This window comes from Gekko japonicus, unplaced genomic scaffold (assembly GCF_001447785.1).
Source record: "Gekko japonicus isolate JY-2015 unplaced genomic scaffold, Gekko_japonicus_V1.1 scaffold4, whole genome shotgun sequence".
In the NCBI taxonomy this organism is placed as follows: Eukaryota; Metazoa; Chordata; class Lepidosauria; order Squamata; family Gekkonidae; genus Gekko; species Gekko japonicus.
In genome coordinates, this window is record NW_015165234.1 from 3,892,958 (window position 1) to 3,916,392 (window position 23,435).

General features: G+C 42.5%; 1 protein-coding gene across 1 annotated transcript in view; it reads left to right on the plus strand.

The window, feature by feature from the left end:
- ARID2 (AT-rich interaction domain 2) overlaps positions 1-23,435 on the plus strand; it is a 164,179-nt gene that overhangs the window by 123,521 nt on the left and 17,223 nt on the right. Inside the window, exon 15 of the mRNA XM_015409772.1 lies at positions 2,359-5,222. Within this exon, the coding sequence (XP_015265258.1) occupies positions 2,359-5,222 (2,864 nt within the window). The remainder of the gene's footprint in view (positions 1-2,358; positions 5,223-23,435) is intronic.

Consider the following 23,435-nt stretch of genomic DNA (forward strand, 5'->3'; position numbering starts at 1 on the left):
GCCTCCCTGTGGGGTTGGGGTGCTCATACGGACGACACTTGTGTGGGTGCTCCATGGCAGCCCCTTTGGAAACGTCATCACATCAACTATCTGGAACTGCTGGCCGTAAAATTTGCCCTCAGATCCTTGCACAAACAGGTTGCAGGGAAAGCTGTGTTAATATTTACGGACAATACAACTGCAATGGCTTATATCAATCGCCAGGGCGGGACAGTGTCCAGATCCCTTTGCAGGCTAGCTATGGACATATGGGAAGAGTGCCTTCATCGGAATATCACTCTCCAAGCTGCCCATCTGCCAGGAACTTTGAACCAGCAAGCAGATTTCCTGAGCAGAGGAGGAGCATCGGACCACGATTGGGAGCTGAATTCAAAGTATCTCCTCCCTCTTTTTCAACGTCTGGGACATCCCCACATCGATGTTTTTGCAACTCGATTCAACAAGAAGTGTCCCATGTTTTGTTCCAGAGCGGGGTTGGACCCTCTGTCACTGGGGGACGGCCTGTTGATATCGTGGGCTCACAACTTTCTGTACCTATTTCCTCCGATTCCGCTGCTTCACAGGGTGTTGGTGAAAATACAACACGACAAGCCCCATTGTCTTCTAGTAGCCCCCTGGTGGCCTCGGCAAGTTTGGTTCCCGACACTGTTGAGGTTAGCCAAGGGATCCTTTGTACACCTGCCGCAGGAGTTGGATCTCCTCCAGGCTCAGGAGGGCCAGGTCCTTCACTACGATCCTCTGAGTCTCAAGCTGACTCTGTGGGAAATACGCTTTCAGTGATGGACGCTCGTATCAATGATGTCTTGTTGAACTGTCGTAAACTGTCTACTCGGACTTCCTACACAAGGAAGTGGAATCTATTCCTGCAGTATTTGAATTCCTCAAATCTACCTCCTCCGCCAGTGGATTTGAGGTCTATTTTTGCATTTATTTTGTCCAGAATGGACTTGGGTCTCAGTTTTTCGTCGGTTAAAGTGTATTTAGCTGCGGTGTCAGCTTTTCATCCATCTGTTGATGGGTTTTCAGTTTTCTCGCATCCTCAGACAAAACAGTTTTGTAAAGGCCTTATTCGCCTGTACCCTCCCCGTCGTCCTCCAACCCCGGCCTGGGATTTGGCTTTAGTTTTGCGTTTTTTGATGGGAAAACCTTTCGAGCCATTGGCCACTTGCTCTCTAAAATTGCTGTCACTCAAGACTGCGTTTTTGGTGGCCATTACCTCTGCTCGTCGGGTCAGCGAATTGTCTGCTCTGAGGTGTGATCCACCATACTTAAGTTTTTCCCCACATGGGGTTTCATTGTCTTTGGACATCTCCTTTTTACCGAAAGTTGTTTCGGAATTTCATTTACGTTCAGATGTAGTTCTGCCATCATTTTTCCCGTCTCCTGCTAATGAAGAGGAACGGAAATTGCATTCTCTGGATGTTAAGAGAGCGTTGTTGTTCTATTTGGGCAGGACTAAGTCTTTTCGCCAGTCTCCAGCTTTGTTTGTTGCTCACAGTATGCCCTCCCAAGGGAAGAAGATCTCTTCCCAGAGGCTGTCGAGATGGATTGTGGAGGTGATCAAGCTATGCTACGCTTTGGCTAAGAAACCTCTTCCAGGTCAGCTTCGCGCCCATTCTACGAGGGCGGTAGCAACTTCCACAGCTTTCCTGCGAGGTATGCCGTTGGAGGACATCTGCAATGCTGCGACTTGGGCTACTCCGCTCACCTTCGTGAAGCATTATGCCCTTGATGTCCGGTCTTCTCGTCGTGTGGCGTTGGGTCGGTCTATATTGCAGACGGCGCAGATGTAGGGCCTCGGCCCCTCCTCCAGGTAAGAGTTATTGCTTGCTATTCTCCCAAGGGTGTGATGCACAGAGACCACGAAGAAGATAGACAGGTTGCTTACCTGTAACTGGTGATCTTCGAGTGGTCATCTGTGCATTCACACCACCCGCCCTCCTTCCCCTCTGCTCTCGGCCCTTCATCTTGTATTTTTGAAGGCTGTTGGGCGGCGGTCAGAAGGAACTGGCGGGATCTGCGTGCCCCTTCTTGGTCATGCGCAGTGGAGCCGGCGCGTGACCTGGGAGAGGCGCGAAAATCCCTTTTTGCTAGCTACCGGTACCGAGAAGGTCAGCGCAGGCGCAGTATATCCCAAGGGTGTGAATGCACAGATGACCACTCGAAGATCACCAGTTACAGGTAAGCAACCTGTCTTTTTGGGTTGTAGTAGAAAATATTTGTCCTGTGACTTCTGGCTTCAGTGAGAACTAAAAAACAAAGTATGTAGTTTTATATAAAAATTATTTTGTTTCGAAATGGTGCTTGCTCTTTGTATCAAGGTTCCTACTTTGGCCTTTTGTTTTGTCTTGTCAACAGGACTCCCACATGGACCACAAAGTGTAGGAAACCATTTTCAGAGGACCCCTGTTAACAATCAGTCTTCAAATCTAACTGCAACACAGATGTCTTTTCCCATTCAAGGTGCACCTACAGTGGTACAGACTGCTTGCAGGATACCACAGAACCCTTCAGCTCACAGTCAGCAACAGCAAAACACAACTGTGACTGTCATACAGAATAAAGCTCCAATTTCTTGTGAAGTCGTCAAAGCCACAGTAATACAGAGCACTGTTCCCCAGTCCACAGTTCCTGTCACTATTGCTGTAGGAGGTGGAGCACAAACTTCAAATCAGAATCATAGCAGTACAGGACCACAACCATCAGTCACTGTTGTCAGCTCTCAGACTTTGCTTCATCAGCCTGTAATTCAGCAGTCCCCTTTACATGCAGTGGTACCAGGACAAATACCCTCAGGCACTCCCGTTACCGTAATTCAACAAGCTGTACCTCAGGGTCATATATTTGGCAGAGTACAGAACATACCAGCATGCACTTCAGCAGTTTCACAGGGTCAACAGCTCATTACCACATCATCACAACCTGTACAAACATCATCTCAGCAGTCCACAGCTGGTAACCAGCAGCAAGACACCGTCATCATAGCACCTCAGCAGTATGTCACAAATTCAGCCTCCAATATTGTTTCTGCTACTACAGTCCAGAATTTCCAAGTTGCTCCTGGGCAAGTGGTTACTATTGCTGGTGTCCAAAACCCACCGACACCTAGGGTAGGGTTTCAGAATATCGCACCAAAGCCTCTGCCTTCTCAGCAAGTTCCTACAACAGTGGTACAGCAGCCCATTCAACAGTCACCACAGCAGCAGCAACCTCCACCACCTCAACAGAGTGTAGTGATTGTAAGCCAGCCAGCTCAGCAAGGTCCAACATATGCACCAGCCATTCACCAAATTGTTCTTACTAATCCAGCTTCAATTCCAGCTGGCCAAACTGTTCAGTTGTCTGGGCAGCCAAACCTAACTCCTTCCTCCTCACCATCTCCTGGACCAATTTCCAATAACCAAGTCCCTACGGTAATATCATCTCCATCTCTCACCCCTCAGACTCAAGGACCTCCTCCCACTGTCAGCCAGATGCTTTCGGTGAAGAGGCAACAACAGCAGCATTCACCAGCACCCTCCCAGCCACAGGTACAAATCCAACCTCAACAGCAGGTGCAGATGCAAGTTCAGCAACAGCAAAGTAACCCTGGGGTTGGCCAGCCTCCTCCCGGTGAATCCAGCTTGATAAAACAGCTGTTGTTACCAAAACGAGGTCCTTCTACTCCTGGTGGTAAGCTTATACTCCCAGCACCACAGATTCCTCCTCCAAATAATGCAAGAGCTCCCAGCCCTCAGGTGGTTTATCAGATGGCCAATAACCAAACACCGGGTTTTGGCGTTCAAGGGCAATCTTCCACTCAGCCATTATTAGTTGGGCAGCAAAACGTTCAGTTGGTCCAACCACAGGGAGCAGTGCAAACAGTTCCTATTTCCAATTTACAGATATTGCCAGGCCAGTTAATCTCAAATAGCCCAGCAACTATTTTCCAAGGGACTTCTGGCAATCAGGTTACCATAACAGTTGTGCCAAATACTAGTTTTGCTACAGCAACTGTGAGTCAGGGAAATGCAACTCAGATCATTGCCCCAGCTGGAATAGCAATGAGTGGAACACAGGCAGGAGTTGGACTTCAGGTGCAAACGCTTCCACCTACCCAGGCACCTCTAGCTGGACAATCAACATGTTCTGCTACTGCTCCCCCATTCAAAGGAGATAAAATCATTTGCCAAAAGGAAGAAGAAGCAAAGGAGGCAACAGGTTTACATATTCATGAGCGTAAAATAGAGGTTATGGAGAACCCTTCTTGCCGAAGAGGAGCTGCAAACACCAGCAATGGCGATGCAAAGGAAAGTGAAACACAAATGGGAAGTCTTTTAAATGGACGAAAGTATGACTCTAGTCTACCTCCAGCTAACTCAGGGAAAACTCAGAATGAGGCCAATCAGTTCTCACAGGTCAGTAATGGACCATCATTAGACTTGGGTGAGAATGGAGCTGTTGGAAAGCAGAACTTTGAACAAATGGACATGCAGGAAATTAAAAGTGATTTGAGGAAGCCCCTCATCAATGGAATCTGTGACTTTGAAAAAGGTGATGGTTCCCATTTAAGCAAAAACATTCCAAATCACAAAACTTCCAATCATGTAGGAAATGGCGAGATCTCTCCAGTAGAACAACAAGGGAATTTGGATGCCACACAACAAGATGCTGCCAAAGGTGATCAAGGGGAAAGATTTTCCAACGGACCTGTATTAGGTTTGGGTACTACTTCTGTGGTAAGCAGTACACAAGAGGCTTCAAAACTGTTAACTCAGCAACTTAGTGGTACCAATGTTGATTTACCGAATGGACCTCTAGCTTCAAGTTTGAATTCAGATGTGCCTCAGCAACGCCCAAGTGTAGTTGTCTCGCCACAGTCGACGTCCTCTGTTATACAGGGGCATCAAATCATAGCAGTTCCGCGCTCAGGACCTCGTGGGTCCCTGGCTGCCCTGTCATCTGAAGTTCGGTCCCCTAATGGCACAGCAGAATGCAAAACTGTAAAGAGGCCAGCAGAGGATAACGATAGGGAAACTGTTCCAGGAATCCCAAATAAAGTAGGAGTTAGAATTGTTACAATCAGTGACCCTAACAAGGCTGGCTGCAGCGCGACTATGGTTGCTGTGCCAGCCGGTGCAGATCCAAGTACTGTAGCAAAAGTAGCAATAGAAAGTGCTGTTCAGCAGAAGCAGCAGCAACAGCAGCATCCAGTACCATACATGCAAAGTATGGTCTCGCAGGTAGGTCTAGAGCTGTCTTATATATATTCTTTGCCAAACTTTATTGAATACACAACTGTGTGGAGATGTAAACATTCAAATCTTGTATCTTTCCATATGACGGTTTTGAAATCTTCAGAAAACTATTTTGTACACTCACTGACTGAGCTATTAGATTTTACTGGTTTCTGTTTGAGCAGTGAAAATAGAGTTTCAATTTGCTGACATTAATTATTCTTAATCAGGTGTAATTCAATTATGCATAGGAGTGAGCCTTTTATATTTACTTTTGTTTAATTGCTTTTGTTATTCTGAAAATGAAGAAATTCTTTGGTGCATTTTAGAGATTTGTAGTGATTTATTCTTGCTTATGTCACATTCAGGTCTGTGTATTGCATCTCTTTGCCTCCATTTGCAGCTGATATCTTTGCAGTTGTTATTTATGCAGCATGTATTCTTTACATATGCCTTATATAATGTTGTATAAAAAGTGAGTAACTAGAATTAATTTCAGATTATTTTTCTATACGCTTTCAAATAGTACATATATATTGAAATAGATAGGAAATTTGAGCATGAAATGGATAATGCCATTTGGTTAACACAGATCTTTATCCTACTGTGATATTCATATCCTACTGTGATATTCATATGGTCTGACTAGATAAATTGCAGGTTTCATAGTAACAAAGTACTAACAGAAAGGCTACATATAAATCACATATGTGATAAAAGGTCTTGTTTATCTGTTACCTTTTCTTTGGACCTTTCTGCTCAGTAGCATTTCCACATAGTAAGTAAAATTGCATACTTTTTCTTGATGTGAGGATTTTTGACATTTGCAGATACGTTTTAATTATTCTGCTATATGTATGGAAGGGTTTTCTCTTCTGTTCCACTGTGGAGAAAGATTGGGTAAAATACCCTTTACATATCAGAGAATGTAATCCAGAAGTATGTTCATTTAATTCATTAATTTGTCTCCACCAATTCCAACAGCATGCACAAATTTAAAATCATGGAAACTCAGGGGAGGCTTTTTGGCCGGTGTAGGATGCTATAGTAGGAAAGGACAAAGATCTGTTCTGTGAACTTGTTATCTGACTTACTACTGAACTCAAAGACTACTGACATGTCATCACAAGAACTAGAATCCAGGATCTTCCCATCATCGGCGACAGAGGCCATATGAATGATCTTGTACTTCTGTTGTATTACCTCCAATTACCTGTGTTCAGTTTCAAATTATGAGTATTCATGATTTTAGCAAACAAACCACATGGATATTTACTTTTGCCATGTTACAGGAAGAAGTTATTTTGCCCACTGATTGTGAGGTTATGTAAAGTATCTGTTTATTTGGAAGTACTTCCTAATAAGTGTGCATTTTTAACCTTCAAGTAAGCGTGTTGGCTTAGTATTCTCACTTGTCTAGAAGGCAAAACAGAAATCTGTCTCTAGTAGAAATGATTCTTTCGTATATGCACTGCATGGCCCTAAGTTCAAGATCATGTTGGTAAATTATATATATGCTCTGTTTAGTTGCAAACAGTTTACTTCAGTAGTGGTTAGTATGCATGTTTGCCTAGGAAACATTATTTCAGTCAATTCACTCTGTCTAAAAGGCAGCTTGCCCTCTGCTACCAATATTCTCTGCAAGCTCAGTTGCCGGAGAGGGTTGGGTGTGTTCTAGAATTACTTGTCAGTTCACACAGGATGATGCTGAGTCCCAGTAAGCTCAGCAGTGCTCCGTATGAATTGTGCCCTAGAACATGGCCCAGAATCACCTACAATGAGTAAGAGTTCCTTATGTAGGGATTCTTTGGCCTGCAATTCGATGTGGAAAGTTTGAAAACCATTTAAATATAATATCAGTGAAGGCACACATTGCAGGGGAAAGTGCTTTGATGCACAGGATTGTAAGCATGGTTGTGCTCACACAGCCTTTGCTGGCTTGATGATCTAATTAGCATCGTCAGGACTGATGGCTCTAATAACTTGATTTCAGAAGTGTTTAGTGCTTGATCTTGGAGAGTGAGCAATCTCAGTTGGAGTAAGCTCCATTCAGTGGCTCCCCTATGCACATACCCACCCCTGGCAATATCTTGGTTTTGCAAGTAGATCATCTCTTGCTAAATCAGGGGAAGGGGGCAGAGAAGCTTTAAAATAAAGATTTGCTCTAATACAAGATTAAAAATGAAATCTTTTTAACACAAGCTTTCCCTAAATCTCAGGTTTCAGTCTCAGCTGTGTAATTGCACCAATGACTTTCTCAATCACTAGAGGAACAACAATCATTGCTGTAGCTGTTAGATTCCATGAAAATGTATATTAAAGTTGCCTTGTAACTCCAATTCTAGCATAAGACTGAAAATATTCTCTTGTCAACTAGTGTGATTATGACATCACAGGCTTATTCCTCCAGTTACTGCATGCGAGTCTAGTTCAGTAGCTGTAACCTGTTACTATATTTTCTGCTGTCATTTACCAAGCTACAAAATCTTAGGCCTTTAAGGTGAGAAGGGCAAAGTCTTTAGACAAGTGAAAGATTGGGAATATAAAGGACCTTTCCTCCTCCCCTGAAACACATCCTTAGGGATTCTGTGAATGTGTAGGTTAGGGTAAGAAGACTGAAGAGAGAGAGTGCTGCTGAACTGGAGTGAAAGAAGAAGCCTTGAACAGTGTGTGCTCATGTCTGGGATATTACAAACCTTCCTAATTACAAATGGAATTCCCTGTGGTAGAGTGAGAATGGTCAGAAAATCCTTACCACAGGAGGAAAGTTGGAGGGGGGAGATGGCAGATAGTTTGAAGTTCCTTCCACTTGCTGGCCCAGTTCCCTCTTTATGTTTGAGTCTAAGAAATTGTGCCAGATAGACTTGGGTTGATGCTTGAATGTAGGTAGTGATTTCTTTGTCTTTAAAAATCAAGGTTATTCTAAACAGTGGAATCCCTGTTCTTTAATCTTAGCATTGGACAACAATATGTGATTGTTTGGTGATGGGGAAAGACAAATGCTCAGACAGTATTCTTAATTATTACTGTACATATTCTAAAAAGCAGCCCATTGTTTGGGGCAGGGAAAAATCTGGGCATTTCAGATATCTGGGATTTTTTCTTTTTCCTGATTTTAGTTGTGATTCCATTGTCACAGAAATAGTAAGTGTAATTGCATCTGTGCCTCATGTAGGTTTTTACAAAAATGTGGTGTGAAATGGCCTAAAAATATTAACTTGACGTGAGTTGCACAGTGCAGTCACAGCCCCATAGCTAGGGAATTCTTTGGGAGGGGGCCTCAAGGGGCCTGCCAGCTAATTAAATGAAAGTACAGTGCAGGTGGTAAGTTTGGGGGCAGCCCAGTAGGGAGGGGCCCCAGAAGAAACACTAGGGGGCCGGGCCCCATGTTAGCTACAGGCCGGAGTCCTAAGCAGAGTTACATCTTCCATCTCCCCCCAAATTGTAATCTTTGCATTCCTAAAAGCCTTATAAGTCATCCTGCAAAGTGATGGCAGAAAGAACAGTGATAGTCCAGCTCAATAGCATAAAGCCTCATTACTGGTACCTGAAGAAATAGACCTGTGGTATCATAATCATGTCTGCTAATGGGGAGCGTTTCAGTCTCTCTTCCAGATTTTAACTTCTGGACTACTTCAAAGTATAATTTCAACAGCTCTAGTTCCTTCAGCTACTCAGACACGGGAATTTCACGTTTAGAAAAACCTTGTATTGGATATCTTGAATTATGATACAGACCATAACAATGTTATTTTGCTGTGAGCAAAAATTCTACTTTGAGAGCTACTGGCACTAAAGTTGTGAGCGAGCGATTTGGCTACTGCATAAATTAGTTTGCTCTGGAGCCACCCTTCCTCGGCTAAGACAAAAATGTGTGAGCTGGAGGCTACAAAACTGTAAGCCAACTCACACTAACTCAGCTTAGAGGGAACACTGCTTGCTACATGTCTACATATCATTGTTTATAGGATTATTTATTTAAAAAATTACCAGTAGATGTTAAGTGTGAAGGCATTTTATTTGCCCAAGAAAATGTTGTTGGTCTCCAAGGTGCTACTGGACTCAAATCTAGCTGTTCTACTGCAGACCAATATGGCTACTCTCTGTAACTATATTACAACAATGATATCCAGTGCCCAGGTGCTGGTGAAGGCAAGTACAAATGCACTACACCAGCATTGGATTCAAGGGTACTTCTGTGGGGCTGCTAGTCCTTTTAAAAGACTTTTTTTCTATCTCCCTTACTGTGTTACACTTCAGAAAATAATCTTCCCATTTTTCCTTCCCTCAAGCTGCCACATCATCTATAGCTTTGGAGACATTCACCTGCTGAGATGATGTCTCAGATGGTAACATGTCCTCTGTGGGCACTGAGGCTCAACTGGTTGTCCCATGGGAGATAGCTCCCTTTGGAGTCCCTGGGAGGGAATGTGGGCCAAGGCACGTTAAAATTCCCAGTTTAGAGGCTATTGGCAAAGAGCCAAATGGAAGGGCAGTTTTAGTGAGAAAAGCTACTGTGCCAGAGGAATACCACACCGGGCTGTCAGGCACTACAGCTGCCCAAGACCAGCCCTTTATGTTCCTGGGAGGCACTTGTAGACACACAGAGGTAGAACTAACCAAACATAGGGGAACTCCTGCCATATACGTAACTTGTCCCAATGGTTGCTGTCTGGCTACAGAGAACAGGGGTGGTGGATTTAATTAGCTTACTAACTGAGGGTCCATAATTAGTCATCAGAGTGTGCAAACATCCCAGAAGCTCTTCATTTTGTCCCTGCACCACCTCCTCTTTCCTCTATAGAACCAAGGTGAGAAAAGACAGATAAACGCAAGTATTACAGTCTGGATTTTTTTGGAATAATTTAAAGCTCGCGATAAGTTTTTGCTTTGTTTTGACACACTCCTGATCAAACCACCGATATGCTTTCTAAGTGGCAGACTCTAATTGAGGTTACTAAGAATGATGACAACGTTAGGTTTTGGAAATTAGTCTCTGGCAGGAATGGAAATAGAAGTAAAGTTGTGGTTAATACTATTCCCGCAGAGACCTGGGAGAATCATTTTGCAGCATTATACAAGGACCTGTGTCCTGTGCTCCCCATAGAGATTCCCCTAGAAAGTACTGCTTTATGGACTCCAGTCACAGTTGGAGAAGTCACTCTCCTGATAAATCAATTAAAAAAGAGGAAGGCCCTGGGCAGTGATTTTATTCCAGCTGAATTGTTAAAAGCAAATATAGATTGGTGGGCACTGATTTTTTACCTATATAGATCAAACTGCCCAAATACCTGGGGTTTGGCAATCATTATACCCATGTATAAGAAAAGCAATACAGCCGATGCAAATAATTACAGACCAATTAGTCTCCTAAATATCATTTGTAAATCATATACTAAACATCTATGTATGAAATTGTGTAGCTGGCTAGATCAAGAGAATTATTTAGAAACTCTGAGCAAGCAGGGTTCATCCAAGGTCATTCAATTTTGGACCATTGCCTCATTTTAGATTATTTCATCCAAAAGTATGTAAGAACAGCCATGGGCTCACTATTTGTCACATTTGTAGACCTTAAGGCGGCTTTTGATACTGTTTCACGAGGGAGCCTATGGGCAAAATTAGAAGGTTCAACCATAGACAAAAGGCTGTGACGCTTGATAATTAAATTACATGGGAATACTCAGTTACAAATTAGATATAACTGTGAGGGTAAGCTATCCAAATACATTCCCTCACAGAAAGGAGTCAGACAAGGTTGCCCTTTTCTGTTTAATACATAAATACTTTAATCCAGTGTTTACGAGGGATAGACATGCATGTCCCCAAATTTACAGGAGGGAAAAGTGTACCAATACTTTGTACGCCGATGATGCCATTCTTATTTCACAAACAAGAGTTGGTTTAAAACGTGCTCTGAAGACATTTATTAGACAATGTGATGATGAATTGTTAGTTATCAACTAGTCAAAAACCAAAATAATACATTTTAATAGAGCATATAATAAATATAATCAGAAAATTAGTGGGCAGAACATTGAGCAAGTAAAGTCTATTAAATATCTGGGGATAACCTCATACAATGGTAGTCCATCAGCTCATATCACATCTGCAATTAATATAGCAGATAGAAGTGCCAACACTATTCTTAGATCTTCTAGAAATGAGGGCTTAGGTTTAGTCCCGGCAGCTTTAAAGCTTTTTTCTGCCAAAGTGTTGACCCAGCTTACCTTTAGGGAGGCAAATAATTTTAAATAATAATAGTAATTATAAGACACTAGAGAGACTACAATATAAATTTCTCAGAGCACTGTTTAATGTACCAAAATGTATAGCTAATGTGGCTTTAAGAGAGGATACTGGCATACCAAGAGTGAAACTGAAAATCTGGATAATTTCGATCTACTATTGGTTGAGAATCCATCTGAAGCCTACAGGACTTGACCCCCTTGCTTCTGGCTTCTACTCCATATCGCGACTGGTCCATCAGAATAATGGATAAGCTACGTACCATTGGGATATGTCTGGTAAATCTTTTGGAAATGGGGATGAGATGAGTAAAGCAAAATCTTTGGTTCGTCAGCACTTGGCTGTTATCGAGGCTCAAACTGACGGAGTGCTTTTACCCAAGATGTATAGTAATCTAAAATCTTGGCCTGGATTTGCAGCAGCACCATATCTTTCTAATATCACGTATGAAAAATACAGATGGGCCTTTTCTAGAGCGTGTTTTGATGCCATCCCTTCTGACATACAGCAAGGAAGGTATCGCCGTTGGCCTAGCCATCAAAGATGTCTGTGCTCAGATAAAGAAGTTGAAACAATCACTCACATTCTTTTACACTGTAAACTTTATTCCGGAGAGAAACATCAGTTAATATTTCCTTTACTCTCCCAATTTAAACTCTTGAATAATTATTTGAAATTTGCAGATACTGTGCTGCTGAAATATTTGTTGGAAGATACCAAGACGTTGGTAACCTTGGTAGTAGCAAAATATTGTTTTTTAGTAATAAATAAGTGGGAGTTTTTAGCAAAAAACAGATGGAGGAAAGCTATCGTCTGGGATTTAGAATCTGGGGATATGATTACGGTTTTAAAGTAGTTGGGGCTTGTGATTGTACTGTTTTATTTCTTTTTTGTACTGCTGGTCAATTGGCCATAAGAAACCTATCTAAATGCAAGGTAATCATACTGGTGTCTGCAGAGAACTCTTTACTCAAGTAAGTTTCCAGAAGCTATAAGAAAAAGTGGGAGGAATCCACCAACTAGAGCAGGGGTAGCCAAACTGTGGCTTGGGAGCCATATGCGGCTCTTTCACACACGCATTTTGCGGCTCCTGGCAGGGCAGCTGGGGAAGGGAAGGGGAGCCATGCTTTCCCTCCCTCCCTCCCATCTATTTGCTTGCTTGCTTGCTCTCTCTCTCTCTCTCTCTCTCTCTCTCTCTCTCTCTCTCTCTCTCTCTTTCAGACCAATAAACATCATTAGCAAACAAATAAATATAATTGGACTTAATAAATATCATTATCAATAACTGTTTTTATTTTTGGCAGTCTCATTTAATGCTCATAAAAACAAATGTGCACATTTTAAAATTAAAACATGTAATATCTGTACATGTCTTGTGGCTCTCAAACATCTGATGTTTATTCTATGTGGCTCTTACATTGAGCAAGCTTGGCCACCCCTGAACTAGGGCTTTGCTAGCTGTAGAGGTAACTCCTTGGGCACATGAGATGAAAACTGCAACTATTGGATTCTGAGATCTCTGAGCATTCTTCAGATACAGAGGATGGGGAATGACCTCCATGGGAAATGCATTTCTTGGCATTCACTTTGAAATGGGGTTGACTGTTCATCATGTGTTGTACACAAGAGGGATAAGGGAGGAGAACCTGGAAATGAAGGTTCCAGGGTTCTTTGAGAACTGCTGCTCTATGCATATTTGCATTAATCTCTTCCTCTCATCAGAGCCATTTGAGAATAAAAGTGTTACTTAAACACGACCTAGCACGGTGGCACCACTGAATGTGTCCCTAAACTGCACTTTGTTTTTATTGCCATCGAATGAATGTTTTATATTGACTTGTCTGTGTTTTTTAAATGATGTATTTTATTCTATTACTGTAAAATATGTACTGCTTATCAGTTTTTGGAAGCTGCCCTGAGCCCGCCTGGCAGGGAGGGTGGGGTAAAAGTGAAATTAATTAATTAATTAATTAAACAATCACTGGAAAAGAACCACCAAGCATGGGAGGGTAGATGTTGCTCAACAGCTGTTAGTTCAACACTGCTTAACACTGAACATTATACCACCTTTAACTACCTTTGGAGTGGTTGAAGTGTAGACTTCCATCATTGCCTGCATTGTGATAAGGTGAAAGATTTTACTCATACATTATTGATTGTATGACTAGGGAAGTAAAGAGTTCTTCAATACAGTAGCCAAGTCTATCCATAAAACATGACAAACGTAGAGGAGTTCACAAGGTTTCCCCTGAGGTCAGTTGCCTGAGAGCAGGGGGGCCTCTCTTTGTCATCTCCTCTTCTGCCAGCTAAGCCAGAGACTGAGAAGGTGTGCTGGGGTCGGGTAGGTTGAGGAGATATGGGGGGATAGCAGATGTTTGCAAAGAAATAGGTGGCAAGGGGCTCAGTGCAACATGTCTTCCACTGCAGGCAGAGACAGTGAGGTATGGTAGGCGGCCGGACGAGAGGCTGGTGAAGGAGCAGCACCAAGACAGAGCCCATGCATGTACACACCTTTCTCTTCTCTCACTTTTCCATGTACTGAACAGCTCCTACCCACTCTCCAGCCTTTTCCCAGCTACTACCTTAAAGTTACTAGTTACCAGACAGCTTTTTCCTCTTCATTATTGTCACAAAGGAGTTGGCAAAGAAGATGAGGAGAGAAAGAGAAGGATGCAAAGGACAGAAGAGACCATGAGGGTTGGCTGGCTGTGACCCACATTCAGAAGCTTTGCAACCCACTTTTGGGTCTCAGCCCACAGGTTGGGAAACACTAATCTAGAGAGACCATAGTAAGATGAAGTAAAAGCACTTATAGTGGAATTAAGTGGTATTGAATCTGTATTATGACATGCTATTAAACATTCATAAATGGCCTGAGTCAAGAGTGAAGGTTTATAGATGACAACAGATTCATTATTATGAAAATGCAAGTCTATTTTGATTTCCCTGGGAGAGTGCCTAACCAAATGCCAAAATAGGGCCATTGTTAAGTAAATATAAAGTGATGCATAATGGGGCAAAAAATGCTAACCTGACTTATGCCTTGCTGGCATCTTGAATGTCAGTGATGATGTTGGGAGTTGCAATGAAAACCAGTTCAGGTTATCCCATCTCAAAAAGGCTATAGCAGACTTAGAAGAAACAAATAAAAGGCAGTGGATAGGGGGTTTCTCTTTATGAAGAAAGGCTGGAAAAAAATGAGTTTAGGTAAAAAGACAACTCATAGGGACATGGTAGTAGTTCATAAAATTGTGCTATGAAGTAAGACAATAGAGATTTATTTTTGCTTCTTATAAAATTAGAACATGGAACACTCAGGGAAACATTGGTTGTACCTGTAATTTTAGGACAAATGGAAGGAAGTGTTTTTTCACACAGCCTTTTTATTATCTTACAGAATCCACTGCTTTAGTCTATGTGCTGATCACTGATTTTAGAGTGCTTAAAAGGGGACCAGATACAATTTATGAAGGACAGATGCATCAACTGCTATTAAGCATGATCACTACATTCAGGTTCAGAAATAGGAAACTCCTGAATACGTAGTTGGGTGGGGAGGACTGTTGCCTTTAGTTCCTGCTTGTAGCTTTCCCAGAAGTATATGATTGGCTGCTTATTCAAAACAGAATGCTGGACAAGATGAACCTTTGGTGTTATCTAGCAGAGCTCTTACATCCTTTCTTGTATTTATTAGCAAAGTCCTGTACACAAATGACAATGGATTTTAATTCTGTGAAGTCAGTGGTACAGAATAATTTATTTATTATTTGTATTTATACCCTGCCCTCCCTGCGGGCAGGCTCAGGGCGGCTTACAGAGGTCGGTACAATGTACCTAGACAACATAAAACCTTAAAACATTCTTACACAGTACATATTGCTTCCTTTAGAGTACTCCTGAGGATCTATTTAAGGACAGTAGTTGGTCAGTCCTTTCTTGATGTTTAAGCTCTGGAGAAATACAGATTTCCTAACATAGATCTTTGAGAACAAATGGAGTAAGATGCTCTGATGAAAGGCTCTTGGTTTTTAATGCAGTAGATTTCTGGAGCAGCTTTAACTGTCTTGGACATAACTTCAAGATTAAAGGACAGAGCCAGATGTTTGGTCTAAACCGAATGCCGGTGGTACTGAAATATGCCTTGATCTGACTACAGGACAAAATACATGTTGTAGTATGGCGTCATAGCCTTAATGAATTGTATTCTCTTGTTAAACTGTAAGAAATTTGCACATCATTCTGTTTGTAAACAGTGGCCTGTATCCAACCTCACAATCAAGCAAATGCAAATTCCCTTAAATGGTTTCTTAAAAGGGCACAGTGGTTTTTGCCAGGCCCCCCACCCCATGGAGCCTGCTGAAATTTTGTTCTGGGAATACTTCAGGAACAGCCTAGGGCAGTTCTGCAATGGGAGGGAGAAATCTCTGCCCTCTTAAAGAAAATTTAAGCTCCCATTTTCTAAATATGATTAAATACAGGCCATTGTCTTTTTGAATTTTGTACAGACAAGACATGACAGCACGGTCAGTTGTGCTAGTAAGATATGGCATTTACTGACCATGGGTGGTGGAGACCCTCTGCTGCCCTCTGCACTGCTCCATGTTATTTATTTCTTTGTTTGTTTGTACATTTCTTACATTTACTGCATGAGACTACTATAGAAGATCTGGTGCTCCTTTCTTGACTGATAAAGAAGTTTATTCTGATATTTAAAATTAATCTCTTGTTAAAACTACTTTTTCATGTTAGTTTTGGTCAGGACTAGAGTACTAATTTATTCAGAATGTATTACTATAATTTTTAATACATCCATGTTGGAGATTTTAGCATTGCAGTGGTGTCAATGATAGTTAATCAAAAAGGATAATATGACTTAGAATGAAGAAACTGAGCAAACATGGTGATGAGAATAAAAAGTTTATTCTCTGTATTCGGATTTAGTTTCTGGCTTTTGTTCATGGTTTTATGAGTTAAAATAATTCTGTTTTTATGAGTACATTTCAGTTACTTTGGTCAGTACTGTATTTTTGTAATATTGCATTTGAATTAGTAATTTCTTCTGTCTTCATCCTTCTGTTATGGTCTTTAGCTGACAGCAATAATAAATTCAAATATGTTATAGAAAATAACAGTAATTATTTCAAAACTGTGAAGTCTGTACCATATGTCATTGTAAACTGATAAAAAGCAAATAACAGGTCTTGAAATTGTTGCACTATGATTTTTTTATAGTATATTATTATTTTATACATAGTAGTTTTTTTACAGGAATGCTCATAAACAAATTTTGCTCGGTCACCTATGGTTATGTTGCTGTTTTAGAAACAAAACAGAGTTTGGTTCCTTTATCCTAATTTCCATCTTCACCTTGAAGCTGTATTTTTAAAAAAGATAAAAATGAAAACTAGGATAGAAGTTTTAATCTGTTGTGCTAGAATCTTATTTCTTAACAGTTTTATTATTGCTTAGCTACCACCATGTCTGTCTGTCTTAAAAATATCAGCTGGTTTCCCCATCTTGAAGTCAGGAAATATATGTAATAATGCTGTCATAATATATAAATGGAACAGGAATATCTGTGCTAAGATAACTGTATACACTTCCAATTCTTACTAAATCCTTGCTGTTTGAATTACCTGTGTGCTACTTAAATGTCACTGATAAAATTTGAAAAAGGAGCTGTTTTTCTGCATTCTGGATGTATTTAAATAATGAACCCCAACAGAATAAGTTAATAGAAAAAGCCATGTATTTAAGGAGCATTTTTGCATTTGTGCTTTGGACCCCCAAACTCTGACAAGCCTTTTTGGGAACTGCAGTGTTCTTTAATGTGATGCTTTTGTTCTGCAAACTGATTTGTTGTCCGTACTTTTTTGTGTATGTTCTTCTATTAAATCTTGGAAAGATGCTACTGCTGGGCCTATATTGACGCTGCTTTTCCAAGCTGTGGTCATGGCTCAGCACCAAGTGATATGACAGTTGCAATTGTGGGGTAGCATCTGTTTTAATAGCTATCCAGTGCAGATTTAATGCAGCTTTGATGGTGCATCTTGTATTGGAGATCAGTGATAGACTGGGAATTCTCTTTGTTTTACTTACTGTTAAACAGTAGGCAAACAGACATCATATCTGAACTTATAGAGGGGATCTTGGGTGTTGAGGGTATATCCAGTGTTATTACATTGGAAGGGAACAATGGAAGTGATGACGTTGCCTCTGTATCTTGCAACAGCCATCCATACCATTATAAACTCTTGGATAAATTACAGCAATACAAATGAGGCTACCTTTTGAAGACTGTCTGAAAGGCACAGCTGGTGATACGGTTGGTCTGAAAGATGCAGCCTCCCACCTCCTGACTGAGACAGACAAGAAGAACCAAACATCACAACTGTTTTATGAGTTGGCATAGATTGTCAGTTGCTTTTCAAGCATAGTTCAAGATTTTGTTTTTTTACTATAAACCCCAGTATTGTCTGTGTCTAGTGTACTCCAGGAAGTATCCTCTCCCCATGTGAGCACTCCCATCTGTTAACATTTGCAAAGGGGTCCTTGTTTAGGGTCTTTTCACTGTGAAAAGTAAGGCCAAGGATCAGGACTTAACTCAAATACTACCCAGGTGTTCTGAAATACCTGAAGAAGTCTCATTCTGAGCTTTCCTATGGAATTCTTTTAAAAGAAGCAAAATTTTATTTACCTCATTTTAATGGATATAAAGCCTCTCTAACTCTGTAATTAACTCTTTTCCTCTGTTGAGACTATGGTTTTATTCCTGGATGTTTGTTTTTTCTTAGCATAAAGTGTGTGTTGGGGCCAAATGAAGAGAAAAATCACGGTAGTACTGTTGAGACAAATGCTATGAAGCAACACCGTTAATATCAGCTTTGTTATGATGTTTGAACTTGATGTGAAATTGACTTATTTGGGAACCATGTTTCTGTATATGTATACACACACAGTTTGATGGCCTTTGTCTTCTTATTTTATACTGCGTTCTTCTGCGTTCTTCTTTACTCAATTGTTTGTTTGACTGTTTTAAGTCGAGCGACCAGTTATCCTACTCAAATCTTATCCAGTCCATTTTTCTTAGATGGTAAACAGTCTGGGCAGGGCCAGTGCAGTTCTTATATTATGAAGAGCAGCTGGCCCTTGGAGGCTCTGTAACATTAACAAACAGGTGGCTTATTTCAGTCAAATAGGATTTGGGGCATATTGAGAAACTACCTGGTTCAGTTGCCTGTGTTTAAACAGGAAGCTATGGTGTAAAGAAAAAAGAAACATTTATGCTATGTTAGTAATTGTGGCCTCATCATTTGCAGGTTTCAGAACGGAGGCGACTGATGTATTTTCATAGCCACCTTTTCCCCTTTGTGTCTTTTTCTGTATGGGTTTTTACTTTCTTAGCAGCATAGGATTTAATGGAAAGCTGAAGAACAAAAAGAATTGTGTATTTATACACCTATGATTTTTTAAAATCTGAGCTTTCTTAAATAACTCAGGGAGGTTATTTAATACAATTGCTCCGATGTCATTTGCATTTCCCAAAAGTGAAAAATCAGTTACTTTTGGAACTTTAAAAAAATTGGCTGCCTCAGTTCCCCTTTTCACAAAAAACACACAACCCATTCTTTTTAAACAAGCTTATATGGAAGTTGGTAAAACTTTAAGCTGTTCCCAGAACATTGGCTGTTGTCTCATAGTGATCTGTGGGGCAAATTGCTTTACATCAGGAAGCAGGTGCATAGCTCCAGGAAGCACAGTGTGTCGCTGTCTGCAAAGCAAATGAACTCCACAGATGGAACTGCAAAACTTGTCGTTTGATTGTTGTTCACTTCTGAACAACATGACTCTACTGAGAGTTAAATTTCAGTAATCTATTGTCGTCAAACTTTCATGCCAGGTAGCCAATTTAGTTCCAGTGTTTATACTATTTCTATGCTGATTGCAGTATTACCCGAGTTGTTGTACCCATTGTTGCTCGGAGTAACTCCTGTGTTTTCTATAACATTTTAAATAAGCATAGAATGTTGAAACTCACTTTTAAGTTGGTTTGACTATTTTGGTATTGATCTACTAGATGTCATGATATAAAGTAATCTCATCAAAGTAGTATGATTAAGGATATATCAATATACCATGGTGGCAAAATCTGTGGATACTTAAATCTAGAGACTGCAGCCATGGACAGACAAGATGGATCTTTCTACAAACCTGAAAAATCCCCCAAGTGTGCAGAAAAACCGGAACTGTTTTTTTTTTTTAAATCCAAGGGGTTACAGCTCCCCCCCCAATAAAAGAAGCAGTACCTTTAAAGTTTAAGAAACAAATGCCTTCAGTGACCACTGCTAGGTAACCACAAGAGGATTGCCAGCCTTGGTTTCTGTGAGTAAAAGGCAGGGGGAGGGGCTGGGCCCTTTCCAGGGTTGTTCTGGCCTTTAAGGGAGATATTATGGGAGCCAGGCCAAGCATCAGTTATCAGGGGATTTAGTGCCTCCTGACTTGCCTGATTCATCCAGACCCAGCTGCTCAACAGCAATCACCCCACAAAAGCTGGTATGGTGTAGTGGTTAGAATTTCAATCTGTGGTTTGGGAGACCCACGTTCACATCTCCATTTTGCCATGGAAGCTGACGGGGTAAACTTGTTGGGCCAGTTACACATTCTCAGCCTAAACTACCTCATAGGAGAAAGGTGGGGTATAAATGAAATGGGGTATAAAGAAATAAGAAATATAGTTGACGATGAGGTCCAGATAAAAGGTTGGTGACTGGACTGGAAAGAGAAAAGGAAGCATGAAAAGGTGAGAATATGAGGGTTGCCAGGAGAGTGGAAAGAGGAAATATGGGGTGGGGGGTTTCCAGGGGAAGGTGAGGAGTCCCCCACAAGTCCTTGCAGGTTTGATGCTACACAACTGGGCTAGTTGTGTTCCTAATATTGATTGGAACAAGAAGATCTTCGACGTGGTCTCTGTGCTTCACACCCATGGGATTCAGTGCGCATGCGCTGGATTGATCGGCATTGTAGCAAACTGTTAACGGATTTTCACACCCAGACCTCGGGCATGCACAGGAACCCCACCACGCATGCCCAGAGGGGTGGGTGCGGACATACCACCAGTTCCTTTCTTACCGCCGCGCTGGAAACACCTTCCTTTAGTCAGTCTGATCGGTACAAATTTTGCCTCACAGGCTCTTCGGATTTATTTCCTCAGTTTTCTTTATTTTTCGCTTCTAAACTTTGTTTCTTCGTTCTTTACAAAAAAAAAGATTTTCTTTTTGGTTAAGGGGGAGGTTTTTTCGTTTACCTCACTTGGGCCTTCGCGCCCCCCCCCCTGTTTTCTTCTCCCTTTTAACTTATTTTATGGAGAAGGTGGGGATTTTTCAACCATTGCAAGGGTTGCGGTAGTAAACTCGCTCCACCTGACCGCCATACCCTTTGCATTTTTTGTTTGGTAGAGACACACCGACCAGAGTCTTGTCGGCATTGTGCCAGGTTTTCTAACCAAACGAGAAAAAAACGAGCGGCACGTCTCAGAGTAGTGCTACTTGAGTCAGCATTACATCCTCCCTCAGCGATGGATTCGGAAAAACCATCTACATCAACGGCCCTGGCATCGAGGCCCTCCTTCGACATCGGCCAATTGACGTCGAAGCCTCCGGGATCGAAGGCGCAGTCTTCTGCTTCTACTCCAAAGAAGACGCCGAAGTCCAGTAAGGAGCACAAGTCCGCCAAAAAGGGCTCCTCTAAGTCCCTAAGGGCGGCGAAGACGGGAAAGGTAGCGGCGTCTGCACTGGGTAATGCCCCTAACGTGCCCCCCGCTCCAACGGCAGTATCGGCATCAGAGACCCATGCTGCTCCACCGATACCGACCATCCAACTTTTGGACTCTCCTATACACCAACTCGAGCGTCCTTTTTCTGATATCGAGACTGTTGAGCTCCTTAGTCGCCCCCCAGGCACGGATCGCTCTCCTTCCCTGTCATCAACATCGACGGTCTCCGAGGCCCATGCTGATATCAGTACAGGTCGGAATCGGCATATCTCCAGCAGCACTCAGCATCACCCTCCACATCTGTTTCCTGAGTCTGTCGATATCGATGAGCGAGTTTATAGGGACCGCTCGCAAAGGCAGAATACTGCACTTTCTCCGGGATGCTCCTGCTCCAGAAGTCGATCTCCTTGAGTCTTTATCCCCCCCCACCGCCTCTGTTGTGGGATCACCGCCAACTGAGGTATCTCTATGGGGCTTATCCACCATGCATGCTGTGGTTGACTCCGGCAGCCTATTCTGACTGGGATCGTTACTTGACCCACTCTGCCCACAGATCAAGGTCACCCCATAGGTCCAGACCCTCAGCATCTCTCGCGCTCCAAATCACCCAGCCGAGGATCCTTCACAGCATAAACCGTAACTCTACCATCCTCCCAGCCCCCATGTCCTACCAGCAAAGATTTTAACCAGCCAAGTTAAAACCACTCCAGTTCAATTGCTAGATCAGGACTCCGAACCGTCAATCTCCTGACAGACAATGGAGGCCACGTACATCTTCAGGGGGCCAAAAGCCCAACTTTCAAAAACCCAGGTTTGGATCGGGATGACAGTCCTCCCGTGCTAAACAGGCAAAGTCCTCCAAGCAGGGTTTTTGACTTCCATATCTCCCAGTCACATCCAACCTGTCTAACTCCTTTTCTCCACACCCTGGTCACCATAGACGAATAGGTGCTGTCCATCTTGACCCAGGGCTATCTGATAGAATTCCACCAGAACCCCATTACTCCTGTCTTCGTCTCCACACCCCCTTCCCCAGCTCTCCTGGAAGAAGTCTTTCCTGTCTTTCTCCAGAAGGGCGCCATCAAGCCGGTGCCACTGCATCTACAGGGCAAGGGATTCTACTCCCATTATTTTACCGTTCCAAAGCGGGATGGAGGCGTTCGACCAATATTAGACCTACGAGCGCTAAACTGCTTTGTGACCTACCACCGCTTCCGCATGGTGTCTTTACAGCAGATTCTGCCACTCCTCCAGAAAAACGTCTGGATGGCCACCCTCAACCTCCAAGATGCCTACTTCCACCTCACCATCCACCCGTCCCACCGCCAATACCTACGCTTCACAATTGGTCAACAGCATTACGAATATGCAGCCCTCCCATTTGGACTCTCAAGTGCACCACGAGTCTTCACAAAGACTATGGTTGTTGTGGCAGCCTTCCTCCGACTCACAGGCATCTCCATCTACCTGTACATCGACAATTGGCTCTTGGTAGCGTCCTCCAAAGACGCCCTAATATCAAACATCAACAAGACGCTGGTCCTCCTGGAAAACCTGGGTCTACAAGTAAATCTAGAAAAGTCTCAACTTCAACCAGTCCAGAAAATACAGTACATCAGTGTGCTACTGGATTCCAACAATTGCACAGCTTCCCTGCCACAAAACAGAGCGGCAGACATCATACACCTAGCCACTGTCATGCATACCCGGCCTTCAGTGACGGCCTTTCAAATACAAAGGCTACTCTGCCTTATGGCCGCTACTACGTCAGTCCTGGTCTTTACCAAATTAAAAATGCGTCACCTACAACTATGGTTTATCTGCAACTTCGATCCAAAGGAAGATACACACACCACCCTCCTAATCCTACCTTCCAAAGTACGAAAGTCTTTACTTTGGTAAACTGTCCCCTCCATCACCCCAAATTACCCTAACCACAGACGCCTCCCTGTCGGGCTGGGGTGCCCACATGGTGGGTCTTTGTGTCGGAGGCAAATGGGACACTCAGAAACGGAAGCAGCACATAAACGTCCTGGAACTGCTTGCGATACAGTTCGCTGTCACCAGTTTCCTGCCAATGATCAAAGGGAAATGTGTCACGGTCCTCACGGGCAACACCACTGGCCTCAGTTATGTGAACAAGCAAGGGGACACTGTCTCCCTACGCCTTTGCAACCTCACCCTCCAGTTATGGGACT